General features: G+C 42.1%; 1 protein-coding gene across 2 annotated transcripts in view; it reads left to right on the top strand.

The window, feature by feature from the left end:
• The window catches only part of olfm2a (olfactomedin 2a), a 43,795-nt gene extending 28,192 nt beyond the window's left edge, over positions 1–15,603 (top strand). For both annotated transcript variants that reach the window (XM_070981197.1, XM_070981196.1), the window contains exons 2-6: positions 4,088–4,237; positions 9,123–9,278; positions 11,127–11,346; positions 12,743–12,849; positions 14,593–15,603. In XM_070981197.1, coding sequence (XP_070837298.1) covers positions 4,088–4,237; positions 9,123–9,278; positions 11,127–11,346; positions 12,743–12,849; positions 14,593–15,267 — 1,308 coding nt within the window. In that variant the 3' untranslated portion in view covers positions 15,268–15,603. The remainder of the gene's footprint in view (positions 1–4,087; positions 4,238–9,122; positions 9,279–11,126; positions 11,347–12,742; positions 12,850–14,592) is intronic.
• Positions 15,604–16,245: the final 642 nt, after the last annotated feature.

Here is a 16,245-nt window from a genome sequence, read left to right on the forward strand (position 1 = left end):
TTCTCATCTCATCTCCTCTTCCACTCTCTCAGCAGGGATTTAAGTGAAGTTGTCATTCAGCATTGTAACTGGGCAGCATTTGAACTAAGCTAGAGGAAATTAGAGCCATCTCTCTCTCCCCCTGTCAGCCTTTCTAAAACCACAACTCTTCCTTTTCTGCCTATCAGTGTATCAGTAACTCCCACTTTAATCAGGTTTATATTGGGAAGATGGGAGGTTGGGGTTAGAAGATGTGCCAACAGTGGATGGGGGCTTCATAGGCCCAGGCAGATGTGATGTCATGGGAACAGAGGGAACCCTGGTGGTGCACAAAGGGGCAAGCCAGAAATCTTAAAGAGTAATTTTCACTTTAGTAAGCAAGTCCAATTGATTTCTCATCTCTCTTGCCCTCTGTGGTTTCCTGTTGTTTTCATTGCTGCTGTCTTCTTCCTTAATGGGTTTTTGCATGGCAGCCATGACTGTGACAGCTTCAAATCTGGCACTTACATATTCTATTTCATCCCTCAGATCTAATGGATGAATTTCTGGGACAGTGAACTGAACGCCTCCTCTCTCCTGAAACCACCGTCTGTGTCTGGAGGAGAGGATTATCCCCTAGACCTGAAGTGCTCCCAGCTAGTCACAACTGATAGCATGATGATGCACCGGTTGCGTTATCATCGCTACTGAAACATTAACACTCTGACGCCTGATCTGCCCAAAGTGTGCAAGTGTTATTGAGTGATTTCACTCTGCATACGCTGAATATAATTATGTACAGCATTAGATATTGAGGAAGTTGTTTTTCCCACACTAATGGGATATCTGATAGGCTGCATGGTCTGAGCACGATGTTAAATGAACCAACGTCAATGACCCAGTCTTTGCTGCAGAGAGCAGACCTATATTTACGTAAATAAGCCAACATTTCAAAATATATTCAACTTTACTGCTCGCACCCAGGGAGATCACTTGCTAATAAGTTCTGATTTATCTGTAGATAAAGAGTACGGTCTGCACCAGCTCTATATGGAAAGTCTCCTGAGACAACTTCTGTTGTGATTTGGCCCTATATAAATAAAATTGAATTGAACTGAATTGAATATATAGATCTCCTCACAACGGCTCAGGCACAAAGCATATAGGGAGGAAGCACATTTGCATTTAAGAATTACCTCTTCCTGCCTGCTCTCTAAACTGCCACTGTGATGAGAATGGGGAAGTTAGTGCAGAATGGATAGGTGGGTGGTAATGAAATTGGAACTGATTCAAATAAGCTCTTAATTTCAGCCCAGCATTTATGAAACATTAATGAAGAGGGGAGAAGATCTGTTGCTGTGAAAACTCCCTGGCTTGAGAAGAGCACATGAGGAGCACAGCATGAGCTTAAACATGTTGGATAATGAAAAAGGTATTATGATAATGGAGTTGACATGCCTCCAATATCACTTTGTTGAATTTTGATTTTTTTTTATTTATTTTTTTATCACTGCCCACTATGTAACATATTGTGAAAAAGTCAGTGTGACACCAATTGGAGCTTCTTTTCAGGCTGACAGCAGTATGAAATATTGATGCGCACTTCTGCATCCTTTCGCAAGAATCTTTCTTAACTAAAGTGAATATCTGGCGCAGAGGCACAACCCCGACATGTGTGGATATGAGGTAATTTTATTGAATGCAGGAGGCTGTACATACCCTCAGAGTGAGTAACTTAACTGGATTCTGCTGTTTGAGGAAATCTACCCTCCACCTGTTAACGCCACAGGATATCAGCTGTAATGAGAAGCCGGTGTGCCATGCTGTGGCCTCAGAATCCACAGTATCATTGCAGCCATTGCATATGCATCATATGCATCATACAGTCCTGCAGCAATCATACCTTACAGCTGCAGGGATTTCCAAGCAAACCCTCTTGGGGGTAGCTCAGTAGCTATACTGAAATAAGTGCATACTCAAAATCAGTTGATAGTTTATACTGTGTGTGCTGTCCCTGCATGTGCACCAGCAGATATATACGGAAATAGTTGGACACATGAGCACTCACACACACATGCTGCAGTAAATCAGATGTCCTGACAGTGAGTGAGATGCAGACAGAGGACAGAGAAAAAGAACCCCACCACCACCACAGGCAGCAGCATAATGAAATAGACAGTCATATGCGGTTGAAAGTAATCGGAGGAGGTTCTGCAGTGGAGACCGTCTCTTTTGTCTTGCTTTAACTCCAACTCTGGCCTCTGCAGACCTCTGTCGTCTCTCCACCTAACAGCCTTCTCATGTTGGATTGCCTCAAAGCAGGAAGACTAATGATAAGAAAGGTGCTGACTGACAGAAAACTGCACAAGCCACTGCAGGGACTGGCTGCACACTGACTCTCAAATATGCATCAATATTAAGAATAATGGAATGATAATTTAGCCAGAGTGCCAATGAGTTCCACTGTGAGTCATTCATGTGCACAGGAGATGTTCAGTCATATTGAAATATTACTTATGTATGTACTGTATGAATAGAAAATGGGAATAGAATATTACTCCTGACTTTTAAGTTTAATTACATACATTCGTTTGAAATTATGATTTCATTATACCTTGAATATAATGAGATAGATAAAATATGAAAAGAATATGTGTAATGTTATTGTCATGGTTGACATTACAGCATTTAAATATAGCTCACGTAGCTATAGTCTGTTTGCCACAATTCATTCGGAGTAAGTCAGATTTAAAATGCATTCATTCTGAAAAGTGTGAGGGAGGAAGAGGGAAAGGCGGTGAGAGCAGGAGAGGAAAGGGAGAGAGGGGGTGGAGTGCCAAGGGATTGGCAGGAGTGACAAGATGTGACAGTGAGCACATTGGCTCGCAGGGTGGTTGCTACTTTACACTCCAATCACACAGTCCCCCTGTCCCCCAAGACATTTTAATCTGATCCCCCGACCCAAGGAGACGAGAGCACAGCACAACTGCTCAGAGGAAAGCAGGAGAGCGGCGCAGAGCCGAGATGCAAGATTTTATTTCCAGCCTTTTCCTTCTACTTATGTGGATGGGTCTTTAATTTCATCACTAAAATGGCTGCTCCTTTTCTCATTACATTTTGCTTTATATGCTGAGTGTGTGTAGATGCGGTGTGAATGAACGGATCGTCCTGGCCAGGCCTTTGCGTAAACTGTGTGTACATGTGCGTGTGCGTGCAAGCGCACAGCACTACTTTTGATTGGATTAGTGAGAGAGAGACATCCACCCTTTCAGGCTCGGCCCTCCTCCACTGGTAACGGCCTGCATTATCGATCCCGAACAGCTCCATTTCCTCTCTGTGTCCAAACTTATTAGGTGCTCTGCTTTCACGCAGCCTGGTCTGATCCCTCCTTCTTCCTCTTTTCTTTGCAAGGCCCATTTTCCTCCCATTTGTCTTTGTCGTTCCTCATCCTTCATCAAGATCTTACTCTATCTCTGTCACGCCGTTGCGTTTTTCATCTCTTTGTGTATTTTCCACCAATGTTCTTGTCTTATCTTAATCTGCACCCATTTCTGCTTATTTTCTCCCTCTCTACTATCTTCTATCTGACTCATCTATCCTCCTTCTCTCTTTTCTCCTGCTGTGAGCGCCACCTCTGTCAATCTATTCACTTTCTCTCTCTATTTCTCTCTCTGTTGCTCTCCAGTTAATACCAAAATTAGACTGCAAGAGATTTTGAGTAGTTGGAGGGATCAATTGCCATTAATTGCCTTTGGGGAAGAGTAACGTTTGACAGTGTTGCAAGCGAGGAAGAGAATGCCATGGAGAAATTATGACTCTGCAGCTAACTTATGGTGACAGAATGGGCACAACTAATCACGATATGGAATGTATTAAAGAGTCTTTTTTTTTCCTCCAAACACTTTCTACAACACTTTCAAGTACCGGATAAATTTATTAGCTTAGAAATGTTTTATAAGGGTGGAACACTTTTCAGATTACTGTTGATACATGCTGGCAGAATAAAATATTGTGTCTGCCCTCATGCATTTTCAAAAGTCTGCTTGGTCGCAACAGATTAACGACAGCAGACAGAAGAAAACAGTATCTGTACTTGGTCTAAGACATATATGTCTCTATGTTTCTGCAGGCTCTGTACCCGAGCCCAGAGGAGGGCTGGCAGATCTACAGCTCGGCACAGGACGCAGATGGGAAGTGTATCTGTACTGTGGTTGCACCAGCCCAGAACATGTGTAACCGCGACCCACGCAGCAGGCAGCTTCGCCAGCTCATGGAGAAGGTGACATCTGTCAATAACACAGTCACTCTGAGACACGACTGTTACCCACGCAGACACACAAACACAAACTGCTACACTGCACTGAGCTCATGTCTGGCGCCGTCTGTCGTGTACAGGCTGCTCAAATGAACAGTCTCACTTCCTTTACCCCACAGTTGATCAATCAAACAGGTGAAGATGACGCCAATCGGAACACTGTTTGTTGGTTGAACTATTCTTTTTTCAGAGTTTCAGAGTTGTTTAAAAATGAAGCATGGCTTGCCTTGATAAGAGAAATGTCCTAAATTTATCCAAGAAATTGGATTCATGGAGCCATAGTCTTGAAATATTTATTTTATTAATATTAATCTATTAAATAACAATTAAGAAAATTAACTGTTGCAAATCATTGACGGTAGCAAATGCTTTGTGTGCGTTACACAGTGGATGCTGTGCACACTAAATCTGTTTGCTCAGACTTGTGCTCATTCTGTCTTTCTCCAAGAGGGAAATATCAGTCAACACTCTTTTCTGTTGGTACTTGTGTATGACAAGCAAATAAATGTAATGTTATACAAAAACATGTACACACACAAAAAACCTTAAGCAGGCAGAGAGCAAATCAAGCAAACACTGTTTCAGCAAGCAGACAATAAATCCATGTTTTATATACATGGGGTAGAGTGATATTGACCTACAGTGCAGTGTATGCAAATGTAATTTCCTGCTTGTGTCTAGAGTAAAAACACGCACACATACACACATTCACACGCACGCACACACACAAATAAGGGGTGAGAGTACACACAGGACAGGACCTCTGCTGAAAAGTGATCCATAGCTGCTTGTTGACTCTCCAGATCTACAACTGCATCGATTGGTGGTTTGCAGGCAGTACATCTGCATCTTTCCATTCTTATCTACTTGGCTTTCCCAAACTAAATGATAAAAACTTGATAAATAATGCGTAATAGCTTTCACTTGCTTTGACAGGCCGTGGCAGCTCAGTCAAAGCAGAGTTGTTTTTTGTGGACATTCAAAACCAGCACATGGGTGAATGAGTGTGAATCCACAAAGCGAGTGAAAGCCTGTGAGCAGAGAAGCAGAAGAGAGCGGGTAAGACAGGAGGGGGCTGACATTGATGTGGTCTTGTGAGGAGAGGTGGTGGTAAATTGAGATGCTGAATAGGCTCTGAGGTCCTGATGGATCAATGAAACACCTGAATTCACATATTGCATTCATTCTCATTGAAGTTTGCCTTTTCCCCCGACAGTCTCTGCTGCTGCTGCTTCGAGCGCACATTCATGCAGACAAAATCCACACTCATACACACTTTAAAAGAAGCCTATTCCAACAGAGAAGGCATATTCTGCCAGAGAAATAGACAAACTTGATAAAGCTGTTCAGTGGTTGTGTTCACCTAGATATGTGCTTGAATGTGTGTATGTCTTTATAGGAATTGTTATATACTGTATTATGTGTGAAGAATACTGTTTCTGCATGTTTTATGTATGTATGTAGAGTCCATACAGTATGTGTGTGTGTGTGTGTGTGTGTGTGTGTGTGTGTGTGTGTGTGTGTGTGTGTGTGTGTGTGTGTGCGTGCGTGCGTGTGCGCGTGTGCGCGCGCGCGTGTGTATGTGTGTGTGTGTACAGCACAGTATATGCTTGTTATACATTTGTCTATATGTGTGTGTCTACTGACATGGGTGTCCTCATTCTTAGTTTAACAGTAACACCCAAATGTATTGTGCATTGTTGTATTGGATTGTATTATACAGTGTGGGTGTTGATACAATACAAACAACTTTGTTAATCTCATGTGGAGCTTTTATTTTTTTTTTTTGGAGCAGCTTAGTGCACAAAAACACAGTAACATACAAAAACAAATAAATGATACAAGGGAGCAAAGTGGTCACCAGACCCTGTAAATAATATTGCTAAAAATAATCTGATAAAACATTCACAAACAATGACCGCTAAAAGAATGAAAAAAACCTACAGAGAATTCAAATTGCAGAGGGAATGAACGATTTAGAATAGCTGTTTGTTCTACAAACAGGTAAAAAATAACAATGCCCTGATGGCAACGGAGAAATTCACTTGCAAGAACATGTCCAGAAGAAGCCAAAACACTTGCTGCTTCCTGGAGGATTTCCCGTTTGCAGAAAGAATTCTGATCTCTTTGTTTCAATATGGTGATCCTACAACACATTTTAACAATGCTGCTCAGGCTGACTGTGAAGCCAGCAGACAAAAGAAAAACTCAGGAGACTCTCTATAAAAGATTGATAAAAATGGCAGAGAATGACGGGACTGTCAGAAAATGAATTTAGTTGAATTTAGAGAAGGTGGATTCTCTGTTGCCCCCGCTTCGCAAGAGCCTGAGTGTTCACACGGAATTTAAGGTGGTCGTCGAAAATAGCACGATGATGCACGCCTTAGCTGCATCTCTGTAACATCTAAAATCAATAATCAGCTCCTCAGTTTAGTTACATTTAAATCCAAGTAGTTGTTATCATGCCAACAACTAGCAACAGTGAGAGCATTCACATTGATTCTGAACCTTTGGGAAAGGACAGCAACGCACATCATTAGAAAAATGAATCACTGCCGTGAGTGCTCCTGCATCCATCAGTGTCCATAACAAAGGGTAAGGGTGAAAGGACGCATGCTTGTGGCAAGCCCGTGGATGTAGCTAGTTTGAGAAACAACCATGTACAGAGACCCTGTGCTCTCTGTCTGTCAAGAAGTCCAAGATCCATACTACAAGACCATAAGGAGGCAAGTCTGCATACTCAGAAGATCATTGTCTTTCTCCCTGATACAACTCTAATGGGCATGAGCACTCACATTGTGTTTACACTTTCATCTGTAGATGCACACTGCTTGTAAGACAGCATTTATTAGAGGCAAGTGCTCGCGTCAAATGCAGTCCACAGCCCAGTCTAATGGGGACAACATGGGTCAGTGCTATTAGAGCTGCACACAAGCAAAAGCCACAAGTTAAAAGACTACATGTAGATCTGTATGTGTGTGCACATAATAGCACCATGCTATTAAGACATTAAGACATCCTCATTTGAACCCGGAGCATGTGGAGCAATTATATGAGGATGTCTTATCAGGCATGGTGCTATTATGTGCACACACATACAGATCTACATGTAGTCTTTTAACTTGTGGCTTTTGCTTGTGTGCATGGATCATTTGAACCCGGAGCATGTGGAGGAATTATATGAGCGGACCAGATCCTCAAAGGCTGTCCCTGACACAGAAAGCCAAGGTTATGCTAACAATGTCAAAACCACCCTCTGTTCAAAGAATGTAAAGCAGCCTTGCGCAAAAGCCTCTATTCAGCTTTCTGCAAAGGCAGACAAAATGCCATCCAAAGCAGAGTTGACCCTGAAGGATGGTGGTGTGAGAACACACTCGGTGCAGACTTTTGAACACCTCACCTCCCTGTGACCTCTCTGGCTGCATGTCTGAGTCGAGATAAAATGAGATAGTGTGGCACAGTCTGGCATGCATACACAAAAACACAATTTGGGATTTGGTACAGAGCGAGTCTATACACGACATGAGGCAGACACACCTAAACTGGGGAGTGTGAGAGTAGAGGGCACTGTATGTGGAGAGAAGAAAGCATGAAATGCCTAATGTGTGTGCATCAGTAATCACAGTTCAGAAGATGAAGCAGTCCCAAATGACACTGCAGCCCAGGAGGATGGTGACATTTCTTTTGTTTAGACTCCAGGCTGGTGGAACAGTTTACGGTTGCACAGTCCTATACACTATTCTACCTGTATTTCTGTCAAATCAGTTTTAATTGGTGAAGAGTATTTTCTGACCAAATATTCCCTGGCTAGTTCATGAAGCATGTGGGAGAGGAGCTGGGTGTAGAAAACAGTAGGCTGGACACGAAGTAATTGAGTGGGCTGTCAAAGAGTAGGCAAGCAAGGCATTTGGTGCAAAACAGACTTTATGCCAAACTGTGACCTTTGAGAGTTAGGACTGTTTGTTGGGAGAGATTTGAATAAATATCTTCTGTATGCTTGGAGTTTCAGTGGTGTATGTGTGGGTGGGTGTCTATGCGTGTGGGTGCTTGGACATATGTACACGTGAGCCGCCTATATGCACCACAGCACTGTAACATTTGTCAATGTTCAGATGATTTCTGGCCAGTTCAGGACAACGTGCAGGAGATGAGGGGGTGTATGAAACAGTAGGCTGGTTATGCAGCAACAGAGTGGGCTGTCAAAGAGTGAGCAAGCTGAGTACAAGGTAAAAATTAAACATAGTGCAAAACTGATTACTCTGAGAAGTGAGATTCACTAAACACCTACTTGTCAGCATGTTTGCTCCTCTGAGATTTATTTTGTTTATATATAGTTTATATGTACCCATTAACCTGTATACACTGCCATAATGTAGCTGTAGGTCTACTACCCTTGTGTTTTGATAGCTAAGGGAGATAAGATATTTATATCCTAACTGGATACCTGTTGACTTTTATTGCATAATTTATGACTGTATTGTGTATCTGTTATGTGCTGCTTTTGAAGCTCCTCAGCTTTCATCTTGGTTATTCTTGCTGTTTGTTTCTTTTTTGTTTTGTTTTTTTGCTTTTGATTGTTGTTTGTTGCAGCTCCACAATTGTCATTCGGTGCAACATGAGGATAAAGCTGACCTGATGCTTAACTGATTATAAAAATAGTTGATCAACTAATCGGTAAATCGACTAATCAGTTCAGCTCTTTTTGCAAGCCAGAGCTGCATGTCTGATGGGAGATTGATGAGTGTAAAAATCCAATCTATTTCTGTAAGATTAACACAAAAACCTCTGTGTCTGTGTGTCTTGGGAATTTGGTGGTGTGTGTTTCTATGTGTGTTTGTGTGTTTGACAGGTTCAGAACATTAGCCAGTCAATGGAGGTGCTGGACCTGAGGACGTACAGAGATCTACAATATGTAAGGAACACAGAGAGCCTAATGAAAGTGGTGGATGGAAAGCTGAAGGTGGCCTCTGAAAATCCCCGCAGTCTCAATCCAAAGGGCTTTCAGGTAATTGGCTGTCTGTCACCTCTTTTACAGTGGTGCATGTATATTATTGTCAAGTGAATGCAGATACTATTAGGTGTGGCACTGCTCTCCACGTGCACACAAACCTTGCCAGATGCATTGCAATCTCTTTCACTCTTCACAGACAATAAAATTTTGCATGACTCTCAATAGACTGCCGCATAGGCATAGGTACACAAATGCAATTCCAAAACTATCTGAGTCATTGAGTCATGCACAGAGGAAATTTGAGCAAATTCACAGGCTCCTGAATTATTAAACTCCTGGACCTCGAAGAAGAGTGTTTTTTTCTGTATTCCTCTTTTTACACCCTTTCCTCTCTCTCCTCACTCAGCCTCTCTTCCTACTCTGTATGCTTAGCATTCTGCTGTCTGCTCTTAGATAGCAGGCACATATATTCACATTTATCTCTACCTTATCTCTCTACAAGCTAAGGCTCAGCTGCCATTATCAGTGGGCCTTTTTGTCTTCCTGTCAGTGGGCCGTCTTGCTCGGGCTCTCTCCACATTTCTCACACTCTTACAGACATTAGATGGACCATAAAATAGTTTGATTAAAAGATGCCTGGATAAATGCTAAGTGTGCTATTCTGCTGGGACCCTGCCTCAGCACCAGGACAGGCATGAATGGCTGTGTTTTGCTTTCAGCGTGTTTTATGAAAGCAAGTCCAGTGGAGGTAGTGAAGATGTTTATGAAATTAGCCAATTCATCAGTAAAGCCTCAGATGACTAAAATTGCAGATTAAAAAGTACTATATCCCTGGATTACCTGAATGAAAATTCACAATCCAATACAGAAAAACAAAGTATATATATATATAAAAAAAAAGTGGGATTTGACCAGAGCAGGTTGGCTGATGAATGCGTGCAGCTCAGAGTTGCCAATGGCAATGCGTGGGAGATTAACGAGACCAAATTTTCACAGCTTGAAAAGGGGAAAATGAGATTTATGATGTGGCGCCACAGGGCTGAGAGCTGCTCCATCACCAGATTTACGATAAACCTTAACAAGGAGGAAACAGCCCCTCTAGTGGCGGCCACACTTTATTGATACACCTATTTCTCTCTTGTGCCTTCTACCTTCCAAGCAGGCAGCCTGGCTCTCCTGCTGCTCCCTGCACTCCTACCTAAGGACACATTGTTCTTTTCACTTCTAAACACATGATGAGTCACAGACCAAGTTTATACCCACCAGTACCATGCTCCTAACTGTAGGTGAAAATTTAGTCACCCGAATCTGGTTAGACACTGAGCAGACGTGCATTGAAAATAATGTGTCATTTCAGTGCCTTTCAACTGCACATAAAGCATTGCTAATGGGAAAAGGTCTCTTCTTACAGATCATAAAAATAAGCCTACGCAAGTAAAACAAGTAAGCAAAAGTGTGATCAGTGCAAAGCAACAAAAAGCAACTGAGAAAATGTTGTTTAATTGTAAACAACATAAATGCCAAGATGGGATGTGATGTGTAAAGTACTATAAGATAAAGTTAAAGAAATACAAATCCAATCTGAATATGTATACCAGAAATGTCAGGAGTACGTAATCACAGTAAATTAAACATTGGCACAGTTGTGCTGTCCATCTCATGATCAATCCAGGTGATAAGGGGTCAAAGAGATGAACCAGCACCCAGCTACAATATGAGGTCCTGACTGAGATATGATCCACAGACCAGAAGTAACAAGTGAAGATTGAAGGGCTAGCTCCTCTGCACACAATCCCCTGTACTGACAAGTCTGGTCGACCTCATCCCCTGTCCGATATTCTCACAGGGGGTTTAATCCTCCCCACCCCCTCTGCTACTCTTTCTCTGCGATGACTATCTTAGGAGTTGAAAGACAAGGTGACCCAGCTACTCCCCCTACTGCCAGTGCTGGAACAATACAAGGCGGATGCCAAGATGATCCTTCGTCTTCGGGAGGAGGTGAGGAATCTGTCCTTGGTGCTGATGGCCATCCAGGAAGAGATGGGGGCCTATGATTATGAGGAGCTCCGCCAGAGAGTCCTGCTGCTGGAGACCAGGCTGCACTCCTGCATGCAGAAACTAGGTATAAGAGATATGCAAAGAGGTGTGAGTGGGTGTAGTTAGTGAATGCTTAATTTGAAATTCATTAAATATTAGTGTAGCCCTTAAACAGTTACAGGTGAGACAACAGCAGTGCAGAAAAGAATAACTGATTAATTAAGATCATCAATGGTCAAAACTGTTGTACACTGTCAACATTTCCACTCGGCTCAGAGCGTGAATTATCTGCATAAATTAAGAAAAATTGCCCTAGAAAGCCCAAATGAATAATTGATCATGTTCTTGTGTAATGTATTAGCTTAATCTGATGATTTTACAAAATCCCACATACATAAACTGATGACTTAACGGAAAAAGACTGCAGTTAGAGTTTAGCCTTTAGGTCATTAGTGTTTTGTTTTTGTCTTCCATTGGCTTCCGATAAGCTTTTGCATAAAGCAAATTACTTCATACTGAGAGATAATAAAGTAATAATTATCCATTTAAATATATTTATTTCCAGATAATTTCTATTAAGTGCTTTCCAAAGCTGAATAAACAAGTGCAGAGAAAATGAAAGTGAGAAAATAATGGAAAGAGAAGTCTTAGACAAGTGATGGAAAAAACATGCAGGAATATTAAATATGTTTAGAGAAATCAATCAAGCCAGTTAATGAATAAATGCATCAGTTTTTGTACAACCCCAATTCCCCCCAAAAGTTGTGACAGTTTCTAAAAGCTTAATTGAAAACAATACATAGACAATATATTTCATGTTTTACCTCATCAACTTCATTGATCTTTCTAAATATATGCTTATTCTGAATTTAATTCCAGCAACACATTTGAGACAAGATTGGACATTGCTGAAAAACCCATTTTTTGATACATATTTGAGTGTCATCTGCAAAAAGTGAAAAAATGCGAATGTTTTTATAGGCAATTCAAGCAAAAGCAGCATTCAATATTCACTTGGAACTGTTCATTCAACCATTCATTCATTTAGCTGGGAGCGCAGTGGTTTCTGTAGACTAATTTAGCCTGGCTTGTATCCAGTACCTAGCCTTAGCGGTCCAGACCAGTCTGCTAATGAAAGATGGTAGTGAGCTGTTGTGGTGGCGTTCATAAGCAGCAACCTTATTTCCTCTTAAGCAGCAAACACACAACCTTCTAACACTACTGGGCTGAAACCTGAGCTTGTCTGGACACTGACTATTATAACTCGTGACCTGTAGAATGCTGTTTACAATAGCTGTGATAACATACAGGTACTTTTCATTCACACAGGTTAAAAACAAAGGGTAACATATTTTTTTAAGACAAGACAACATGAGGAATGGAAATCCTGAAATTGACAAAACCATATAGGGTGTGTGTGTACATAAATACATGGCTAAATCTTTCTGTCATCTTACATCTTTCTCCTCTTTGACCTCCAGGTTGTGGGAAGTTGACTGGCGTCAGTAATCCCATCACAGTGCGTGCATCAGGGTCAAGGTTCGGCTCGTGGATGACAGATACCATGATCCCCAGCTCAGACAACAGAGTAAGTCCCTCTGTGCTCACCCTCGAACTAGAACCCTTCATAGTTCAAAAAAACATAGAGGATAAAATAGAACCAAAGCCATTGTGAGAAACTGGGCAAACTCTGTGAGTGGCTCAGTTGAAAAAGTATCCCTCACAGCAATGCTGTCATGATACTTCAGTGACTGATTGACTGTTTTGCCTGAGCTGGACTTCTTCTGCACTCCGAAGGCAGAGAGACAGAGAGAGAAATGGGGATGCAAAGCCGAGTCACTGATGGATAGTATCCCCTTCCCTCCTCTGTGTCTTCCTCTGTCACTGCAACTTCATCTGATTAATCACTTCATCATCAATGGAGAAATGAATGAGTTGTTTAGACTAAAGTTTTCTAAATCACCTCTGTAATTACCAGGAGTGTACTGAGAAGCTCTGGACCCAGATGATATAGTAATGGCTTGAAAAGAGATGTGTTCTTATGTGGGTAGACACATGGTAAGAAGCATGGGGTAAAATACACATGGGAGGAAGAAAAGGAAGAGGAATTGTGCAGCCTGATGAATGGGGGAAGTGGTAGAGATGGAGGAGTGGAAGAGTGGATTATGAACTGTGGGGGAGAATGAAAACTGATGAAGTTAAAGAGGAGAGATGACGATGGCCTTTTTTCATCCCCAGCCTAAATCATAACAGACTAAATAGGTATTGCCAACAGAAAAGGTCAATTACTGTGATTGAACGCCCTGATCTTTGTCTTTAATCACCTGACATGCTGAGATCACATAAGATTCTTTAGATCAATCACTGATTGTATTAATAGCAATATACATCAAGAATATCACATCCATACCCACCATAAACATGATGACCATATTCGGGTAACGTCATTTGAGGAGCCAAACAAAAAAACGCATCCCAGAGGGAAAAAAAAAAAAAAGCTTGGTCTAAATATGCTACAGCGTTGGCCTGGCTCAGCTCTAGGGAGTCATTTAGTAGGCAGAGGAGAAACAATGCTTAATGCTCCATAATCTCCCCTCCTCCATAATTCAGCCGCTGTATCTCACCACCCCAGGCTCCTCCCATACCCTTCCTCTTGCCCCAGTGGGATTGTTATTGGAGGAAAGTGTCTCCTCTACACCTGGGAAGGAGGCAAGATGAGGAGGAGAAAAATGAAGGGTAGAGCATCAGAAGAACAAGAGCTTCATCTTAGTAAAGCCCTCCTTGATATGTTAAGGACAAAATAAATATCTAAGCCAACTGCAGATTAATTGAATCAATTGAAAGCTGAACTGTGCCTCGGTGGAAGCATTGAGAGAATGAGATGGGAGATGCTGCCAGAGAGGGGCCATGTCAGTGAAGAGATCCGCTGAGAGTACTTGAGGAAAAAGATAGAGCTGCTAAATGGATTGATTTTCTGTAAATGTGGACTGGAAAGGGCAGAGAGCACAAGCAGTGGTTGACTGCAAAGCGCAGGCAACGTCTTCACTCCCACACACAGGAGAGATCAATAGTTTTGTGCACACATTCAAGTCTGCACAACTGCATGAAGGCATGCACTCACATTGGAATAAGAGTGAGCACATACGCACAACATGCTTACTTTGCTCAGGGCATCGCCACTGGCTATAATGAAACATTAATCACAGTGTTCTTGCAGAGAGGTGTGTCAGGTATAGTACAACAATACTCTCCTGTGACCTCTAGATCTTCTCATTACCTCCTTTAGCTTGTCCCCTCTCCTCCATGGGATTCATTTCTCTTCTCTCCACAGGTGTGGTCTATGGATGGTTACTTCAAGGGACGGCGTGTCCTGGAATACCGCACAATGAATGATTTCATGAAGGGCCAGAACTTTGTGCAGCATTTGCTGCCTCACCCCTGGGCAGGCACTGGCCATGTGGTCTACAACGGCTCACTGTACTACAACAAGTACCAGAGCAACATCATCATCAAATACCACTTCCGTTCTCGAAGTGTGCTGGTGCAGCGCAGCCTGAGTGGGGCCGGCTATAACAATACCTTTCCCTACTCCTGGGGTGGCTCCTCTGACATCGACCTCATGGCGGATGAGAATGGCCTGTGGGCCGTTTACACCACCATCCCCAATGCTGGGAACATTGTCATCAGCCGCCTGGAGCCTCAGAGTCTGGAAGTGCTGCAGACTTGGGACACAGGTTTTCCCAAGCGCAGTGCTGGAGAGTCTTTCATGATCTGTGGTACACTTTACGTCACCAACTCCCACCTCGCTGGTGCCAAAATCTACTTTGCCTACTACACCAACACATCAAGCTACGAGTACACAGACATCCCCTTCCACAATCAATACTCCCATATCTCCATGATGGACTACAATCCCAGGGAGAGGGTCCTGTACACCTGGAACAACGGACACCAGGTGCTGTACAATGTCACACTGTTCCAGGTTATTAAGACTTCTGGGGACTGAGAGCCCTCAGACTGACCCGCTCAGATAATGCTGTGATCATTGTTCGGGGAGGGACAAATGAGCTGGGTGGAAGTGGTTATAGGTTGTGGGAGGTGTGGCTACAAGCTGTGGGAGGTGTGGGTTGGGGGCATCAGTGTATGGGCAAAGGCTTGGGGTTTTTTTAAAGAATTTCAATCTTCATAGAGTGCTATTATTCACATTCTCAAAAAACACTCCGACAGCAAAGTCGGTAAAGATACAAAGACTGAGCGCTTCTCTCTTTTTTTTCTGTCTGTGATGAGTAAGCATGGTTCTTTTTATTTGTGATGAGAAATAAATATCAGTCTTTACCATTTATGACTTTGTATTTCATTGTCACTTTCATTCAAATAGACCTTCACTGTAATTTGGGGGGGATGAACAATAAAGGAGAAACTCTCAAAGGTGGGTTCTTTTTAAAAGGAAGAAAGGTGTAACGTTTCTTTTTTAGTTGTGATTAGCATCTCTTTTATTCTCCCTTGAGTGACAAGGACATGTAAGTATTTCTTCCTTGTTCGTCACTGAAAACTGACTGAGATGGCAAAAAACATGGAAAAGCTGTTTTCAGAATGACACATGAAATTCTTACAGTTAATATGCTAAATGACACAATTTCAAAATAATCAAAATCCTGGAATAACTGTATCTATCTTGCTGATATTGAGTGTGTTATCACTATAGCTGAATCCTAACGAGGTGACAGCATGTGAACACTGACAAGGCTGTCTCTAGAGCGGCAAAAAAAAAAAAGAAAGAAAGAAAGAAAGAAAGAAAGAAAGAAAGAAAGAAAGAAAGAAAGAAAGAAAGAAAGAAAGAAAAAGCCAGGACATGCAGTACAGTGCAATAAAATGGCATGCTTCCATATACTCAAACAGTGTTAAAATTAATTGCAACTGCCATGGCTTACATTTTATTTTCCCAAGGTGAATTGAAAGTGAAAGCAAGACATTTGGTAAAAGG

The sequence above is a fragment of the Chaetodon trifascialis genome, chromosome 15, assembly GCF_039877785.1.
Source record: "Chaetodon trifascialis isolate fChaTrf1 chromosome 15, fChaTrf1.hap1, whole genome shotgun sequence".
Classification (NCBI taxonomy): Eukaryota; Metazoa; Chordata; class Actinopteri; order Chaetodontiformes; family Chaetodontidae; genus Chaetodon; species Chaetodon trifascialis.